The 19942-nt window shown below is 43.7% G+C and overlaps 1 protein-coding gene across 2 annotated transcripts in view; it reads right to left on the bottom strand.

Annotated features, from left to right (window-relative positions):
• The window catches only part of Kdm5 (Lysine demethylase 5), a 65703-nt gene that overhangs the window by 30795 nt on the left and 14966 nt on the right, over positions 1-19942 (bottom strand). Inside the window, exons 11-20 of one of the 2 annotated variants that reach the window (XM_037426082.2) lie at positions 18729-18887; positions 17560-17679; positions 13503-13655; positions 12993-13085; positions 7871-7959; positions 7588-7750; positions 5300-5419; positions 4417-4554; positions 1679-1917; positions 557-893 (exon numbers count right to left, since the gene is read on the bottom strand). In XM_037426082.2, coding sequence (XP_037281979.2) covers positions 557-893; positions 1679-1917; positions 4417-4554; positions 5300-5419; positions 7588-7750; positions 7871-7959; positions 12993-13085; positions 13503-13655; positions 17560-17679; positions 18729-18887 — 1611 coding nt within the window. Of the gene's footprint in view, positions 1-556; positions 894-1678; positions 1918-4416; positions 4555-5299; positions 5420-7587; positions 7751-7870; positions 7960-12992; positions 13086-13451; positions 13656-17559; positions 17680-18728; positions 18888-19942 lie in introns of both variants that reach the window. The other variant, XM_075894922.1, reaches the window with a different exon arrangement.

Genomic DNA, 19942 nt, shown 5'->3' with positions numbered 1-19942 from the left:
AGTTCATTAAGACTGCACCAAGTTCATTAAAACTACCACTGAAGTTTGATGAATGCCAAGTAATGGCAAGGTATAAGGACAAGAGGGCACGTGAAATATATGTAGCTTTTTTCATTCGCAAAGCAGGAACTGAGTGTGTAAGTGCCCTGTCCGTCAATCTGTCGGATAAGGAATACGAGTATCTTCTCATTTAGGTTGTCATTTCAAGGCAGGAATAAGGTGGTCTGGCGCATGCGCTATCATTTGTCCTTTCATCTGTGTATGATCTCCTCGCCCTCTTGAATGTATAGATGTTCCCACTATCTGTGCAATAAATTGGTTGTAAGTGTGCACTATGTCCTATTTGTTGGATCTATCTTCCTTCTTAAAACATTCCCTGCGCACTAAGAAAGTATATTTATTTCATAAATGCAATATCAACCAGCCCAAGTAGCCACTCTTTTGAAGCAAATTGAGTAAGGTATTTCTTCTGCCACCGAAATTATCATGAGCGAAAAGAATACCCCTCTCTTCTTCTTCCCCCCCCCCCGTTTCCAAGAACACATGATCCTCTCACCTGCAGCTCGTCAAAGGTTAGCCGAGACGTGTATTTGGCATCCTGCGACTGGCGGTTGCGTGTGCGCACTTTCTTGCTCAGAAGCTGCTGGGCCACGCTGGACGTCTTCTCGGACTCCTGCACAGCCTTTGTCAGTGACTGAAGCAGTTCCGTCGGCGGGAAGCGCTTCTCCTCAGCCTCTTGAACCAACTCCTTCAGCTCAGAAAGCTCCAGCTTGTCCTCATCTTCGGAGGCCTCCAGTGCAGCCTTCACCTTGATTGCCCAGTTGTCGAACGATTCCGCCCGCACCTTCAGGCGGTGGAGCATAATCGGCAGCTCATCTAGTGTGTAGCGGTACCTGCACAAACATTGCGGAAATTGGTAAATCAGCTTTACGCTTCTCTGTCTCTATAAGCAAAGTTTTGACCTGAAGATGCAGTAGACTCTCGTTAAACGAAACCTGAAGCAACCAGTAAAAACATGTTCAGTTTCACAGGCATTTCATTTACTAGGGAATGAATAAAGTACGAAACCAATCATGTTAAAGGCAGTTGTTCCATCAAAGAAGCAATTTCATTCAAAAGATTCGTTTTTACGGTAGGCACAGCTAGGTACGGTTTGTTTCACAAGTCCATTCAGCAATAAAACAGGCTGCAAACGGCATCCCCATAGTGGTGATGGTGCTGACAATTCGAGAGCATTATCTTACATTTCTAGTTACGTGGCTGCCAAAGATTGCTCATGCCTCACTAGTCAGCAAGTTGTAACCATAATAACCTTACGTAGGAGTGTTTTAGTTAACCCTAACTCTTGGCATTTAAATTATCTATGAGTGTACACTTAAGCCGATTTTATCGCACCAGTGGTGTCTCGAGCGAGCTGGTATATTTTACCAAGCTCAAATCAACAATCACAGAAAGAATAGATGAGTAAACAAGAAGAGTACTAGTTTGTAAACTGGGCTAGCACACATCCCATCTACATGTTCCTCCCTTCTGCAATTGTTGCTTTGAGCATGTTACAACCAACTAGCCCAAATTTCTCTGATACGAGTTCAAGCCACAGAAACCACCACTAGCAGCAGCCACTTCTAGAAAGCTGGCAAAATTCTTGCTCGAAAGCCTTGATTTAATGAAATCCCACCGGAGGCAATGGTTGCTGGGTGGGCAATCGCACAGGTGGTCTCGATGGGGTATGCAGACTAATTTTGAGCCATTGCATGAGCACGTGACAGCCGAAAGAAAGCACGTTGTCTTGCAGTAGTCGCACTGCCGCTCGTCGTCCGGCAGGAGCTCAAATGCCTCGCGCTCTGCATCGGTGATGCCCCACTCCAGCAGGCGCCGCCGTTGCTCCCGTTCCGTCTCCACCATCTTCAACATGTCCTGAACATTGCAACAACAACAAATAAACAACAAAAATTAATTACTCAAAATTATTTTGCAGTTTTACAAGGCAGGACTACTATCCAATTAGGAGGTACACTGTAAGTGGTACTCAAGAACTTCGACAACCTAAGGTTTTTCAATCTGCACCTAAACCTAGCAAATAAGCGTTTCTCTAAAATGCGGCTGCAGAGACCGAGGCTGAATCCATGACCTTGAGTACATCAGCGCATTTGTGCCATGTAAGCTATTAGAACATGTCATTTACTGCAACTTAGTCAACTTTCTTGAGCATCAACATGGTTTTAGAAAAAGTTACTCGTGTGAAACTCAGCTCTTATGCTTTACTAATGATTTGTTTTGTGCTATTGATCGTGGTACTTTTATTGATTGTGTATTTATCGACTTTTCTAAAGCATTTGACACAGTTTGTCACGAATTAGTACTTTTAAAATTAAGTAAGCGAAATCTCGACCAACACATCTTAAAATGGATCGAGTGCTTCTTACGTAACCGCGAGTAATTTGTGACTGCTAATGAATGTAACTCTCCTCCAACTGCCGTAACCTCAAGTGTGCCTCAAGGCTCCGTTTTGGGTCCCTTACTTTTTTTTAATATATATTAATGATTTGCTTCATAACATTTCCTCCTCCATTAGGTTATTTGCTGACGATTGTGTTAGAGGTCAAAATTTCACGGTAAATAATTTTGACCTCTAACGACACTGACACCCTGCAATCTGACATAGACAATATTTCTTCGTGGTGTAATAATTGGCTAATGAAACTTAACACAAATAAATGCAAATCAATGAGGATAGCTCGTAACCCTTCAAAAGTTGCGTCCCCCTCGTACCTACTTAACAACACTCCCCTAAACAATGTTTCTTCTTACAAGTACCTCGGCGTTAACATTTATAACAACTTGTCATGGCAGGCTCACGTTGACTACATAACATGCAACGCTAATCGAACTCTTGGCTATTTACGTCGAAATTTTTCTCTTGCTCCAATTAACCTAAAGCTTCTCCTGTATAAATCATTAGTGCGGCCAAAACTCGAATATGCGTCGTCTATCTGAAATCCTCATATTCATATGCTCATAGACAACATTGAATCCATTCATAATCGCTCAGCACGTTTCATATTGTCCAATTACTCTCGAACTGCAAGTATCACATTAATGAAGGCTCAACTAAATTTGTATAACCTCTCAATACGACGCAAAAATTCACGTCTCTGTCATAAGATCTATCACACTAACAGAACCCTCTCTGATTCACTGTTTTGTCCACCAGCCTACATATCAGCACGCAATGACCATCAATACAAAGTTGGGGTTCCCTTCTGCCATACGAACCAGCACTTCAACTCTTTCATCCCTAGAACATGTACTGACTGGAACCACTTTCCCGCATTGATCGCTTCAATCACAGACGCCAATGGGTTCAAATCAATCATTTTTGAAAGTGCATTATAACTTATTCTAATCCTGCTGTTTTGTTTTACTTCTTATTGATATTTGTTGTCCCACTCCTCTCTGTAATGCCCAGTGCCTTGAGAGTAAATAAACGCAATGAAATAACCACAGCCACTAGGCTACTATAGCTGCATCCCAACACATCCCTAAAACTCAGAAAAGCATCCACCAAATTAACCAGAAAAAGCTCATTTAGAGAAATGTATGCCTGGTACAGCACAAAGAAGAGTAGCACAAGTGATACATTTCCTGATAAGCCTGGATCCAAAAGAGAAAAATAACCTCTAACAATTATTTAATTTTCTCCTTCCTTGAATTCTTCCTCAACAGTTTGCATAAAGCCACGCCCAAATGATCACTAACAAGAGATGGCTTCTGGGGAGAAACGTTGATAAACAAACTGTTCGTTCTCTACGATTATAAACCCAGAGTGTAACTTTTAGAGCATGAACACAATACAGAGTGCGTCTCCTCTTGAAACTTCAAGGCTGTTAAAGCCCAGAAAAGGAGAAAAAATTGCATTTTTAGTGCCTCCCACACTCTAAATGTCTGCACCATGAAAAGCGTCCACATAACGAGAGAGAAAAAAAAAAAAAAAAAAAAACAAGGGGAGGGGCGAGGTATGCAGTGTTTTGAGAGAGATTTCGCTGATGAGGCACCAGCGGTGCCAAGCCTGAATGAAAGCTGGCATGCAGGGAAGGGTGCTTCCGCTCCCCTGTCGTCATTGAAAAAGTGCATCAGAATGCAGCTTACCCTTAAGTGGCACTGCTTTTTCCACACATGCCCGTTTTCAGTTCCCTACGGCAAGGGTGTCTCAGCTCCACTAGCATGTTCGCCTATTTGTTGGGCTCACTGTTGCTTTCTTCCCTCTTAGTGGACCAGTGGCTAGTAGTGCGGCCCACACCCTTTTATGATGGACCGCGACAACGTGACACACAGTGACAACACTAGGCGCGCACAAGCCGAGATCCTCAAGTGCTTCGGACCTAAGAAAACTGCTGACAGAACCGCGCACAGTACCTGGTAAGTCGATGCTGCCAGGCTGATGTCTAGATGCTCTGGATTGGCCGCCATCTTGCATACAAGTTCGTCATGCGAGAAGACGCAGAATCGCCGCAGCATGCTGTAGTGCGACACGCACACTCGCCCTATGGGGAGCTGCAAAATGTGCAAGAGAAGTGCTTTCAATGCATGCACATGAAGAATAACTTTGCTGCATTCTCAACGAGCGAGAGCAACTCATCTGGCTGCCATGACTGCCACTACGTGCATTGTCGGGCATTTCTTTCTCATGTCTTTGATACAGGCACCACAAAATGCATAAATGAGTTGTGTGAATCACTGTGGTCAATTGGTAAAGTGATCAGTCAATGCACTGGCTACTAAACCATTTTGTACGTTTGAAAACACTTCCAAAGAGTAACCTTGGCAATAACAAATATTACACTTGGCAAATTTGTACTTATAAAGGTACATTTCTTACTTCCCAATCACAAAAAATATGAGCATAAAGTATTGACTTGGACTTGAGGGTGAATTAGAGTACAGCCAGTGTGCGACTGTAATTTGATTCACACAAAATTTTCAGACAATTGGAACCTGTTTTTGCAACAGCAAGCACCCACAGGCCAGTAAAAATGGCACAGAGAACCGTTAAACAAGCACAGAGCAACTAGATACGTTTCATTCAGTACCACTCGGGCTATCTTTGTACAAATCCTCCTCAACATTTAGGCTAAAACAGATCTAGTTTCCCTAAAGGGCACTCAACATCGGAATGTTCACAAAATCAGACCAAGTTGGCCAACAATGTCAGTGAAAGCTCTATAAATAATACCTACTTAAGAACAATGGGTAAAAGCTTCAACACTGAATCAACTGCACTACTGCGCAACAGACTTACCCAGTCAGCAGGTGCAAAATTGACAGCTTCAGCAAAGTTGTAACCTTGATTGAAGCCAGCGTGGTAAGACCTGGGGAACGTGATTACAAACTCTCCTGCGTTTTGATCTGTTCGGTATATCTGCAGCAGGGGAAAAAGCAAAGATGCAAACAGTAATTAGCTGCCTCTGTGTGTAGTAACAAAATGTTTAGATACAATCATAACCGTTTCTCAACCAAGACCCTGCACAGCACTACGAGCAGAAAGAATTTCGGCTGGGAGAAGTAGAGCAGCACAGTCTGGTGTCAGTTGTGCCAAACGTGGAAAGAAAAGATGCCTTTGCGAAAGCTGACATTTTTTACACATACGCTGATACAAAGCACTGGAACAATAAATGAATCGCATACGCTCTGCACTGCTATAAATATTTAACCGTGTGGCAAGTTTTATCACGCTGGACTGGCACATTGGCTTGCCAACTGCTGTCCTACCAAGTAATAATGCTGGGCGATACAAACACACATGCTAGCAGATTATTGTTGACAACATAATTTTTGGACACTTATGCCGCTGATTATGCCACACACGAATCTTTTGTTCATCTACAAAAGGTGTCTGCATGCAAGCATAATGATGGCGAGTTTCACACAGCATCTTGTCACCGACTCCACTGGTTGCAACTCCAAGGTGATAGGTTCAAGTGGAAACACTTCACGAGTAAGAGTGAAAATGGAAAAAGATAGCGCAGCCAAGCCCTATATTGCAGGTAATCTGCACTGGGTGAAAAGGCTAGACAAATCATGATAGTACTGAATTTTAGCTTTTGAAAAGACCTTTACAGCTATAAGGTGATATTGCTGTGTACAGTGCATTACAGTGGGCAGGGCTGTGTACCCAGCATCATGCAAGGTCCACTTTTAAATGTCATATGATAATCACTCACTTTTTGAGTTAAATGAGCTAATGCAATCCACAGTGAGAAGGGGTAGGGAAGGTGCACTTTCTATTACAGTAACAGCAACTCTACCAGGGACCTCCCCCCCCCCCTTTTTTTTTCTTGCAACGAGTTACAGGATCTTGCGACGAGTTACAGGAATTATCAGTTATAACTATGAAATTTCCTTGTCACTGAACACTTTTAGTCGCCGATCGGATTCGGCAGGAACCACCAAATAGTCTGAATAATTGAGCCCGATAAAAAGGATTCACCAAAAAAAAAAGCACTTTGATATGCCCAGCGGCTCGAAAAACTTGTAAATGCATGCCTGCACAGAACCACTATCCCAGACGAACAGGTCGGCCTGTATTTCATACAGTGTTTGGCCATAACTGTAGGCTGTAGCGTTGTTACGGCCTGTGCTAAATCTGCATTTGATAACAGTGGTGTGGATGACGCTTCAAGGGAGTCACTGTTCACCCAGTTCGGAGACCTGACAGATGATTCATCTTCGCACAACTCGGTGAAAACTTCCGAGCAATATCGGATTAAAGGCTGCCACATTCAATCTGGTGAAAAACTGCGACTTCTTTTGCCATCATCGGTGTCCTGTAGTTGTCACGTTTCTTCGTTAGTATTGATGGCATGCATTAAATGGGTGGCATCGGAGCTGTTTCAGATCAGAACTCGCAAGTCAAGCAACACAAGGGAACAAGATGCGGATCAGGCCTTGCCCGCAGACAAAGCTAACAAGCAAACTCTCAATGCCACTAGGGAACGATGTTAGGCTAGTTGGTGCTTCAGCGCTCGTGATTGCCCTTTTTTTGTCCGTTTGGTATAAACAGCTGTTTCAAACGTCACAGAAAGCTGACTCTGCGCATGGCTTTGCTTGGCTTACAGTTCAACCATGGTAGCCATTTAACGAATACTCAGCTGGCTAAAACATGAAAACGGCTATTACAGTTCTCTTTTGCATTGACTTTTACAGTCGCACAATCTCTAGCCAAAGCCAGTGCAACCACGCAACGTTTCAGTGCTGGCAACCTAGGGAAAATCTTGTAAACATTGCGAAGAACTGGTCATGAGGCCACACTCAATCAGCCAGCCGGCGGTGCACCATGGGGCATCCGAATATTCAATCGCTAGTTTACATTAATTCAATGGGACAAATGGCGGTGCCAAAAAGATGCTCAAACAAATGGGCGAGTCCGAATTATCAGGAGGGTTTCGATTAGGGCTTGTGGAGTTTTCAGCATCCGAATAAGCGGTTCACAAGTGTACACAAGTCAGTGCAATACGTATTCTGCGACTGGCACAATTATTGAGGCACGCTTTGTGGCAACATTATTATGGTACAACAAGTACAACTCACAGGCACTCCAGAAGCCTGGAGAATATTGGGGTTCATAATAGTGACCAGTTGATGAAGCAGGTCGGGTTGCGCTTGGAAGAGCTCAGGTGCAGCGCAGCGCATAGCATCTTCAAAGACCTCAGCCTTCCCACCAGGGACTCCATACCAAGTCTTGGGCTCCCCCCTAAAGGAAAAGCACGACATCATATTTGGTTAGCACTCAGGTTGTGTTCAAGGATGCTGAACATATGCTGGCACTAAAACTGCTGCTAGTGCAACATCTTCCAGCTGCCAAGATTCTTACCAGTGAAGATAGTTGATGGAGTAACTCCAGTGGTCTTCATTATGCCAGCAGAATGTGGCGAAGCACATACCAACATACATCCATGGAATCTGATAAGTAGAAAAGAAATAAATGCTCAGCCTACATTGCTTCATTGCCTCCTCACTGCTGACTACTGTTCAGATTTCAAACTCAATGTTCAAAGAAGCTTCTAGCCAGTTCCTCTTGCCCCTCTCTTTCCATTATTATAGATATTAATAGAGATTTAGACATCCATTCACATACTGTGGTTCTATGCACCAACACAGGCATCAATCCAAGGACAATATTTTACCACACACAACGCAACAAAACACATCTTTACAGTTGCTGACATATACAGTAGCATCCACACAGTACAGTTTATAAAGATATAGCTGATATAACAATGAACAATGGTGGCACCATCCCCTTTTGTATGCCTTTTACGGTGAAATACACCACGCAGCCGTGCCAACTGTGCCAACACCACGCGCCACAATGCGCTTCACACCCCGAGAAAGCAATGCCAGTAGAGGCCCGCAAAGCGTCCAACGACAACGATGGAGAGGTGCAGAAGTTGTGGTCAGCAATGGTGCGTCGGGCCTGAGCAACTTTCACACAAACGTAATGGAAGCGCACGAGTGCCTCGGGGATGAGGCGATCATTGCGCATATACAGTAAAATACCGTTATAAGGAAGCTCAGACTAACGATTTTTTTTCCAGATTAACAAATATTTTGAAAATCCCCCTCCCAGTGTCCATTGATTCAATGTAAAAGTATTTCATTACTATGAATTTTAGAGCAACGAATGTTTCAGAATAACAAATGAAATTTGATCACCCGGCAATCTTAATAGCACTTCAAAATAACGAATTACTAGCAGCAATCTGCATGATGTTCGCATTTTCATCACGCAAAATCATCGATGATAAGTTAGAGGGGTGCAATAATTACGTGGGGAAAATTTTCTGCGAAAACGCAACGAGCGAAAAAGAAAACGAAGTCGTCTCAAATCTGGATTCTCACGCCTGCAACTAAACTTTTAAGTACTGATCGAGACTTACCTTAACAATAAAACCACAGGTTCAACACAAAGCGATTTATTTGCAGACACTAAAGCCACTGTCCACAGTTTCAAGAGCCTTTGTGTGGAGACCATTGACATAATAAAGAAGCTCCGCCTCAAGCTGGGGGTATTTAGCACTCGGGCCCGCCGAACATCCGTCGCGTGTTGGTTGCCTCCATCTTCTCGTGCTGCCGTCACCAGTAGCGAACACAAAACTAGCCGACTCCGAAGTGCCTGCCGACAAGCCTATTGTCGTTGTTCTGTGCATGGTCAACCACTTTCAACCTAAAAGCAGTCATGTAGCTTCCGTATCAACACATCGTGTTACCACAAACTTTTACTAACACGCCGTAACGGGTGCTTGTCACTTTGGCTTGGATTGGATTGGGGCTCCGTGATTGGTAGTATGGATAGTTTTTAAGAGATGGTGCCATTCTGTGCGTTATCATCAGTGGTTGAAAGTAAACATTACTGCGAGAGTGCGATAATCAGTACTCGCAGAAAAATAATATCGTATTTTTGTTGGCCGATTCAAGGAGGGAGGGTGCGAGAATGATGCGAGTGCGAGGATTACGAGAGTAAATACGGCAAATGCCCAGCTTCATACTATGTGGCACTACTACCATCATCAAAGATTTCGTATCATTTCTCCATACGTTGCTTTATGCTATTGCAGCACCTTTTTTTATCATTTTTTTTACATCCCCGTTCAGGTATTTAGCAAAGTTGAGCCTCACCTGCTGGCTTAGCCTGGCAGTCTTTGTTCAGGCGACTGTCAATGCCGTTCGATTGTCGTTTAACAATTGGTGTTATTGATTAGTGTACCAACGCCTGGTTTAGACATTCGTTTCTACGTTCGTCGTTCGCGATGAGCACAGGGAGCAGCACGAGAAAGAAGCGGAGGAAGTTCTCTTTGCAAAAAAAAAAAAAGGACATCATTTCATTAATAGACACCGGTAAAAAGCAAATCCTCATCATCTGTGGCGACGTTCCTGAAGGACCGACAGAAGATCATAGAGATGCACCGAGGGTCCCAACTCGCACCGTCAATAAAACGGCTCCGACTACAGAACTTTCAGGATGTAGATGCTGGAGTGCTCAAGTGGTTCGAAGATGCACATTCTCAAAATGTGCCGGTATCGGGACCCATGCTGCAAGAAAAAGCCCAGCAATTAGCTTTTGCTCTAGATATCACGGGCTTCGGAGCAAGCGCGGGGTGGCTCCATCGTTTTCGTGAGAGAAACGGAATCACCTGACAAGTGGTGTCAGGCGAACAAAATGCGTCAGATGCAGCGAGCGCTGCTGCATGGAGAGACGAAAAGTTCTGTGAAATCGTTGCTTCGTACTCTGAAGATGATATCTTCAATGTGAACGAAACAGCGTTCTTCTATCAGATGCTTCCCGATAACACGATGCATTTCAAGGGAAGCAGCTGTAAAGGTGGCAAGCAATCCAAAGTCCATTATTCGGTGTTGTTCTGCTGCAACGCCACAGGCACAAAGAAGCTGAAAACGTTGGTTATTGGTAAATATAAAAAGCCTCGGTGCATGAAGAACGCTGTGTCATTGCCGTGGGATTATCGGGACAATTCATGCGCATGGATAAGGCAAGAGCTCTTCTCTGAGTGGCTAATCAAGGTGGACGACAAGATGAGGCGAGCAGGCAAGAAAATATTAATTATCGCTGACAACTGCTCAGCGCATCTTGTGAATGTTAGGCTGACTAATGTGCAGCCAGAATCTTGCCGCCTAACTGCACTTCATTGCTGCAGCCACTCGACCAAGGTGTCATAAGAAGCGCCAAGGCCCCATAAGAAGCGCCAAGGCCCATTACCGCAAGCACTTCGTGAAGTGATTGTCGATTAATCTTCGGCTGAAGCTGTCTACTTTAATCAGTGTGCGACAGGCCGCAGAAATGGTTGCCGGGGCTTGGTGGAATGTTACAGCATCCACCATTCAGAACTGCTGGAGGAAGGCAGGCCTAGTATCGATTCCACACAAAGTTGACTCCGAACAAGGCAGGGAATCATCATTTTCACTGGTATAGCGCACCACGACAAGGACACACACAAAGGAGAGATGCACACACACACACAGCGCTAACTTGCAACTAATGTTTTATTTGCGATCACACACGCTGTTTATACAACAGTAGACCGGGAACTAGCCAACTAGCCCGGATCTCAACCAACTAGCCCGGCAACGTGCCTTAGCAAGGCAGGGAAGAATGCGACGCGGGCGGCATGTGGCCAGAAGTCGCTGAAAGACTTGCAATGGATGCCTCGGTGATGTTTGAGGACTTTGTGGAGTGGGAAAGTGAAGCGTTCACGTCAGCCGAACTGACTATCGATGACATCATCAGTGCCGTTCGTGATGATGAGGATGCCAATAGCGAAGATGACGCTGAGACAGCGCCCATTAGCCAGCTTGAAGAATCTCTTTCCAATGCCGACATCATGGAATGCGTTTGAAAGATGCGCACCTACCTTGGCAGATGCAGCAGTGCCACCGACCAAGAGCATCAATGACTTTTGTCCTCCGGGACTTTTGTTTTCACAAAGGACCTCCCGCTCAGCTATGTGAAACACCTAGATGCTCTTGAGCAAGATGTGCGCCAGCTTTGTGGGAAACAAGCAAAGCTGACAGGCTATGGTTTTTGTGCAAACAAGTAGTACATAGTTGCCCTACCTTACTTGCATGCAAATAATATGTTTTGACTTTTTTTTTTTTTTCGACTCTTTATCTCAAGTCACTTATAGCAATTATTGGTTACAACAGTCGGGTTCCTTGGCACTTATATATCATTAGAAGTGGACTGTGCTGAATTTTGCACACTGTTTTTAGGGGCGAAACTCCTTATAGCGGCACCCGTTCGTCCCTCGTAGCCGTTGTAGTAGTGTGTAACAAGTATAACACTTTGACCTCCAAGGTGGTGCCGGTCAGAGATTTCTTCTGTGCGTTGTTGAACAATAAAAGATAGTGCTCAGTGTACATGCCAATGGCTGCTAAGGGGGAATGAGAGAGGAGAATTTGGCTTTTAGTTAACGCGCACGCTGCAAATTTTTTATTGTTCAACAACGCACAGAAGACAAGAAAGGGTTGCTACGTTATACTCGCTGGACGTAACCTCCTAAGTTTTAGAAAGGTTTAGCGAGCATTGGGTCGCAGTGCCATGAATACAGTGAACTAGTATATACCATGAACTCGAGGTGGTTAAAGGTGGGAAGTGGACACGAAGCGCAAGCCGTAAGAAAGTATGCGTGTGCCTCCTCTCGTTCAGATTGATTGATATGTGGGGTTTAACGTCCCAAAACCACCATATGATTATGAGAGACGCCGTAGTGGAGGGCTCCGGAAATTTCGACCACCTGGGGTTCTTTAACGTGCACCCAAATCTGAGCACACGGGCCTAAAACATTTCCGCCTCCATCGGAAATGCAGCCGCCGCAGCCGGGATTCGAACCCGTGACCTGCGGGTCAGCGGCCGAGTACCTTAGCCACTAGACCACCGCGGCGGGGCCCTCTCGTTCAGTCCTTGGAATGTCCGCTGGATGGCGGTGCTTCTATATGAGGAATATATGATGAAAAGATGCGAGATGGTGGTACTTGGAGTGTTGAATAGGCGGACGAACGGACACACAGACAGATGCATGGATAGACGCACGGATGGCTGCACGGACGGATGGACTCATGGACGGATGCAGGAGTGGACGCATGGACGAAAGCAGGGACGGACGCACAAATGAACGTGCGGATGCACGAACAGATGCACGGGTGGCCACACAGACGCATGCATAGATGGACGGAATCAAGAACGAATGGACAGACGAATGCTCCGCCCCACTATCCATCATTCACTCCGTGAATATGCTGCCAATTTTTTTCATTATGCTGTTGGCTAATTACCAACACAGCCTTTCTATTTAGGTTAGCAGTTGATGAGATTCCCTAAACAAATTTATATTTCATGTTTCCTGTAGACGGTGGCGTAGCTACAAAAGCAGACATACTAGGTACAGTACGAAATAATGAAACCCTCGGATTGAAACACACACCTTCATGCCAGAGATATCTGCGTTGATGTGTCGCAGCACAGAACCATCCACAACAGGAAGGTTATTGAGGTTCCAGCCACAGTTCATGTAGTCCTGGAAATAATAATGAAATACAGTCAGTAAGGTATACGATATACGAAATCGGGCATAAACATGTGCTACATCATAGTACTGAGAAAAGAAAGAAAGGCACATGACGCAGCAACTGAAGCAAACAGATTTCGATGCATAATACTGAATGAAACTGCACTCCCTGATAAAGTGACAGCTTTGTTTTATTCAAGTACATAAGCAACATTACGCCTTGAATTTTTTATACGAATTTGTGAGATATAGAATTGACAAAATAAGGAGTGAAAGAAATTTTGAAACCAAATGTGAAAAACTATAACAGGCAATAATCCAAAAAGAAAGAGAAAGAGGCCAACAGAATGAAACATGGGAATTGGGAATGTTTACAACTGAATCGTCGATGTCCTCTCTGCACTCTTTCTCTTGTTGCTGACTGACCTCTTCACCAGGCAACAGGTTGCTGCTCTTTGTGGGAAAGCCCGAGCCGTGTTCCACTGAGTGCAGGTCCGCACCATATTCCACTGTGACATCTTCGTCAACAGCAGCAACAATCCTCCAGAACTCTTTCTCCACAGTCTCTGTGGAAATCATCTACACCAGTGATAAAACATGAAGTGCAGTCAAGTTCGAGCTTCAGCAATAAGTCAATCAATCACCATTCTAAACAAGGAAGCCACACTCTGCTTCATTTTATACCTAAAGGGACACTAAAGGCAACTACTAAGTAGACTTTGCTTGTTGAAATAGCGCTCCAGAAACCTCGTAGTGTTACTTTTGTACCAACAAAGGGACGTTGCTTGTTGAAAAAGCACTCCAGAAACCTCGTAGTGTTACTTTTGTGCCAACGAAGGGGCTATTTTGAAATAAAATCACATTTTAGCGGGTTCACATTGGGTTAGCACACGTTAAATTACCCGCCTCAAGAAGCGAACCGACCAGACCGGCTCACATCACTGTTGCAGTGCACAATGTTGCCTGGCTTTACTGCACTAGTAGCAGCAGACCAAAAGCAGCGGGAGCCATAGCAACAACAAGCAGTACCTCCGAGATGGCGGGCACGCGCACCCGCCCTATGGCAGACTTTTTCGTTTTAACTGTGCCCCGCTAAATGGCACCACATGTCCAGTGTAACTACACGAAATTGAATTTTCGAACCACTTGCGCCATTCCCCATAGTAATGTCCGGCGGTTCTTTTTTTCATGAATCAAACAGAAATGAACAAGCAGCATTTTATTGTATCTCTTGATGCACGGAAGGTTCTTTGTTTAGTGCAGCTAGATCGATTACTAGTGATTAAGGGGAGATGCAGGTAGAAAAGCGCAAGTTTTTTTCAAAATTACCGATTTTTTATTTTTGCCTGTTTTGATAAGATTAGTACCTCTACTGTTATGAAAAAAATAATACAGGTCGAGACCTAACTGGAAATGCTTGAAAATTGCATCTAAAGAGCACAAGGTGCCTGTTAAAAGGTCGAAAGTGTGCAGTCTTCGAGCACCTTGCCGTCGATAATGCATCGCTGCCGCTCGCCATTGTTGATCGCATGAGTCGAAGAGTCGAGCCTCACTCTTCAAATAACAACAGTTTCTCTTGCTGATGCAGTGCAAGAAATAATAAAAAGAAGCACTCTTCTGCGCATTTTTCGAGCACCGCGACTGGCTTATCGCATGGTACGAATCGGGAGACCGCCATTGGCCGCTGCGCGCCTGTATGTGCTGTGAAACCTATTTGCGGGGTCCATCTCTTGTCGAGCAGCCCAGCTGAACACTGCTTTTCTCGTGTAATTATCTCGGTTATGAGTGGAAAAAAGCATTGCTCGCAAGTGAAAGCCGTTGTGCGGCGCGCTCTGTAGGAATAGGCTATGAGCAGCTGGTCCGATTTGCGGCAGTTGTTGGCTTGCAAAAGCCAATGCATCAAAAGTCATTCACCCCTGTCAGCTGGAAAGTTTGTGATGCGGCAATGGATGACGTCAGCGCCAATCTTGAGAAGTCGAAAGAGCTCGCAGTGAGAGAACTTGGCAGGGACGACATTGCCATTATGTACGACGGTATGTGGCACAAACATGGCTGCAAAATGTCATAAAACTGGACTCAGTTTGTATTTCGCAGTCCCGTAGAACTTCTTTCTAGCTTGCAGTTGGCACAAGGCTCTGCCAGATGGAGTGGAAGTTTGGCAAGCATTTCATGGCCCTGTCTGTGAGGGAAATGTCTGTGAGGAGTCGGCTCGAAAAAGCCGAGAGGGACAAACTCATGGTGCTGGCGTATTTTAGTCGCAGTGGCCACTACAAGAAGGATTGTTCTTTTAGGTGTGCAAATTTCATCTGATTTAATGATATCTTTCATAAATAAAAACTCTATTTTAACTTTAAAACTGTTTTTTTCTAAAAACTCTATTTTAACTTTAAAACTGTTTTTTTCTAAAAACACAAATTTTGCCATTTTTTTCAATGTGCCCCTCCTTTTTTGGGCACTTCTAGTGCTCGGATCTGCAAGAAATTTTGCCTAAACTTTTTCCAAAATATGACAAATGCAATTATCTAGTTTAAATTTCAATATTTTATTGTATAATAAAAAAAATGTATGTATACCTTTACTAGGGTAGGTGAAATATGGACTTTTTATGTCTATTATTTTTCACGTGCATTACATATTTTGTATGAGCTTCCTAATTAGTTATTTACACTCTACACTTTATTTGAAGCATTATGAACTATGAATGGTAAAAAGTTACCGAAGTTTAGGGATGAAAAGAGGGGGGGGGGGGGCAAAAGGGTTAAGGTTTTCACTTTGTCATGTTGCAGAGCTAAATTTCTGTAACTTGCAAGAAAACTAATTATATAATTGAAATCAGCATAAAAAGTTATATAAACAGCTCAAGTTTCATTGCTCTAGGGGGATTATTAAAAAAAGTGTCTTCGAGTAGCATCTCCCCTTAATTGTAAACTGTCTACCTGATGTCATCGAGATCATTTTGAGAATGTCCTACTGCGGCGCTTCTGTTCTGCATTTCCCTTAATTCCTCGGTATGTAGGGCACTGTCGATAACGTTGTTTTAGATGTGGTCATACATTAAGCTTTTACTCTGTCGTAAATTGTTATTTGACTTTCATGTCCCTTAAGAATATAATGTATAACAGAGTGCAAGACAGTATTCAGTATTCAAATAGATTTAAGATAGTGCTTGTAGTAGAGTAGAATCTCATTAACTCGAACACACTTAATTCGAACTTTTGGTTAATTCAAAGTCACGGTGTGGTCCCGTCAAAGCTATGTGTATTCCAATGGGCAAAAACGCCCTGTAATTCGAACGCGCAGGCACTTGCGATGGTTAGTTCGAACATACTGCGCTTCAAAAATGTTCTCAGCACCCCACCCAATCCCACGGCGCACCTCCGCCACCTCAATGCTGCACACGAAAGAGGAAAAGAAGAAAAGGAAAGAAAAGGCTGCAGCAGAATGTTTGCTCTCTCTCAAATGTTGATCTGCGACGTGCCTGTGCCATGCTTCTCCCTTTTCCCTCCCTGTTACATAGAGAACCATCACCTTTTAACACCGTGCACGAAGAGAGAGAGGGAAAAAAAATAAAGCTGTCGAGGAGTGTTGGCTCTCTCTCTAATGCCAATCTGCGACGCGCTGGCGCCACGCTTCCCCCTTTTCATTCCCTGCCACAAAGAGACCCTTGTCTTTTCAACGCCCCGTGCGCAGAGAGAGAGAGCGAAATAAAAGAAGCTGCCGTAAAGTGTTGGTTCACTCTCAAATGTAGATCTGCTTCTCTTTGTGTGGTGATGCTCCTCCTTTCTCATCATGTGCTGGCCACGCTCCGGCTGCCGGAGCTGCGGCGCAGACGGTAGCAGTGGAGACACAGTCGTTGTCGTTGTCTTTAGAGAGAGTTAGCGCTGGACATTGCCGCGCACAACTTTTCTTGCCCGGAGAATGCTGAGGCCGAAGTAGAAATGCTTTGCGAAACTGCATGTGAAATTGATTGACTCGCTGCAAGGCAAACGTGTGCAGATGCACATCATCGATTACTTCAATTAATGACCGATGTCCTGCAATTTGTGAAGAAATGTAAGTCTTCTGAAACTTCCCCCTTGTGTGTTAGCTGAATGCATATGCACCACTGCACGGTGAGCCCTCCGTTCATTTTGCTTTCATTTTTTTCAAACAAGTTTTCGGGCCCCTTCAAGTTCGAATTATCGGGATTTGACTAACTTCAATACCAGCAGGCTTAAAAAAAAAAAAAAGAACTAGGGTGGGGAAAAGGCTAGATATATGCAATATTATAGTTTAATTGACCTCAAATAAGTTAAGAAGTATGAAAATGCTGGTTCAAGCAGTCTGATTAGTTTTTTTTATGCTTCCAAAACTCGCCTTGCAACTTGCAAGTCAACTGGGCAAGAAAATTTTCCGTTACAGCATTCACCAGATGGGTTTCTTATACATAATGCATCAAATATAGGAGCATCAACGCCCTCCAAAAACGATGCCAGTCACTCACATGCACTGGCATACTGAAGTAACTGGACTTGAATTTGTCCGCCATCTCGCCAAAGTCCTGGAGGGTGTATTCGCGTATTGCCTGCTCAAAGCCGAACGCTTCCTGGGGTTTCCGCACTTCCTGCAAGCAACACAAGACGTCGATAGCTACATCACTTGAATGGCACACAAAGTCAAATTTGTGAAGGATGACATGGTCAGTGAGATCTAGGCTGTCTATCTTAGGACTCGTGACATTGATAGAACAGTCAATCAGAGATGTATTGACTCATAAAGATTCATTCTTCCCGCACGCTCTAAATGACTGGGACAAAGAAACCAAAGCCAAAGCTTTGCAGCCATATTGAGCTTTGTTTTCTTGTAGCCTCAACAAAAGAGCATACATTTATACACCTATGCTCCCTATATGCTTTGTTAGTTTTGTACTACGAGATGTTGAGTGCTTTGTTTCAGCTTCATTTTTAAATGTTTTGTGGATACCCATTTGCTTTATATACTAGCTTTCTTTATTTGTTTTCTATTATGTTTGCCACCTTTTAAACCCCTTTGCAAAAATTTTTCGAAGTGTTTGCATTATTTATAAAAAATAAATACCATTTTCCGAGAATGTAAAAGGCTGGAACTACTGATTTGTCCCTTCATAGCTATTTTGAACACAGTAAAGTTAAACAAAAATGTTGCAGGTTTAGGAGATATAGGTTACATTGCACTAGTATGCTAGGCTAAATTGACAGGCATGCAGGCTCCCTTTAAGCCTGCATGAAAGCTATGAAAGCATTCATACATTTTTTTCAATACGGTCACCTTAGTTACCATATTGAAACGGCAATAGGTTGACCTACATTATAAAAATCTAAAATTGGGAGGTCTACTTACAACTACAACTGATAGAACCAGTAACAGCTGAGCAAACGAGAAACCTGTGTCACTGTGGCATGGTTGCAACATTAAACCTGCTTTCAAGTTCTACCTATATGTATTACATAATCATTCTGCCCACTTGTCATGACGAAACATTTTGTTTGTTTGTTTAACTTTTTACCAAGCTAATGTTCACTGTCTTAAGTGCCACTACTCATAGTTTGTCATCGTATCCCCTTCGCGTGCAAATTATGACGGAGTGTCTGTAAGTGTGTGCCTAATTAGATGTGTAAAAGGGGGAACACTGACCGCAGCGACGCAGCGTGGGCAGCGCCAGTCACCGCGTGGAATCTCGGGCAACGGAGGTATCAGGCAGAAAGTGTGGTAACTGTCGTCACAGCCGTCACACAGCAACATGCTCTCCTCGTCGTCGCCCCGCCCACACGTGTGGCACACTATCTGCTCAATCTGGACAGCAAGAAAGAAATGCGCAAAAGGGAGCGGGGACAGCACAAGGCGTCAATACTAGCAGGCAGAACTCCGAGCTGGGATAGTGCAACAATTCCATTCCAACGATATTCCTTTTCACACTTTGCCGTTGGCCTGTCTTTTGACAAGGTCTGGCTACTTGAGTGGTTCATAATAATAAGGAACGCCGAATCAAAGAAATTGTTGCATAACACCAGCCCTATTTCATGCAAAAGCCACAGCCTTGGAACTTCGTTTAGCAGGTGTTTGCAGCACATGTGTTCATCTTCTCTAGTGTTTCACTCCTTCACAAGATTTCTTGGGCTGTGCTGATAAACACGCGATACGAGTGTTTAAGGGGGGGGGACATGGTGTGTGGAGATGTTTTCTGTATTTGCGGATGAAACATGATGAAAATATACATGCTTATGTAGTTTCTCCTGCTGATTTCAAATATGTAAAAATTTTCTTTGTAGGTCAATTAGTTTAGAAGATGCACAATGCTGCCACACTCTTGTTTTTGGAGACAACAGAAAAGAAAGTGCTTATCAAAAAGTAAATATTATTGCATAGCTAGACAGTGAAATTAGCAATAAGTGCAATGCTGCAAGCAGATTTCAAATTAAATAAAAACTAGTGATTCTGCAGGTGATGAAAGTTGGGGAGTCATGTCATGGCTATATCATACAAAGAAATTTAATACCTTCTAAATTTATATGGGCAGCAAATGGAAATTCTGCTCTCAGCACTTTGTAACACAGAGATTGGGCTTTACATTAATGAAAAAAAATTTGCTCCAGCTGTTCTATATTGCAAGATATCAACCCGACAAACTAGTAAAGTCACCAAAAAGCGTGTTTTCAGAAAACTGAGAAAAAGAAATAAAACACATTCATTTACATAACTGCACTTGAAAATGCTCAGTATGCACCAGGCATGTAGTCCTTTTGACTATGAGTCCCTGTGTGGCGCTTTTTCAGGGACTGGTGCATGTTCTCCGTTGCTTGTCGCTTCTTGACTGATGCTGCCGTGCGCCGTCGATCCTTTTCAGCCAT

The sequence above is a fragment of the Rhipicephalus microplus genome, chromosome 5, assembly GCF_043290135.1.
Source record: "Rhipicephalus microplus isolate Deutch F79 chromosome 5, USDA_Rmic, whole genome shotgun sequence".
NCBI lineage: Eukaryota > Metazoa > Arthropoda > Arachnida > Ixodida > Ixodidae > Rhipicephalus > Rhipicephalus microplus.
This window is presented reverse-complemented; position numbering and strand designations above follow the sequence as displayed.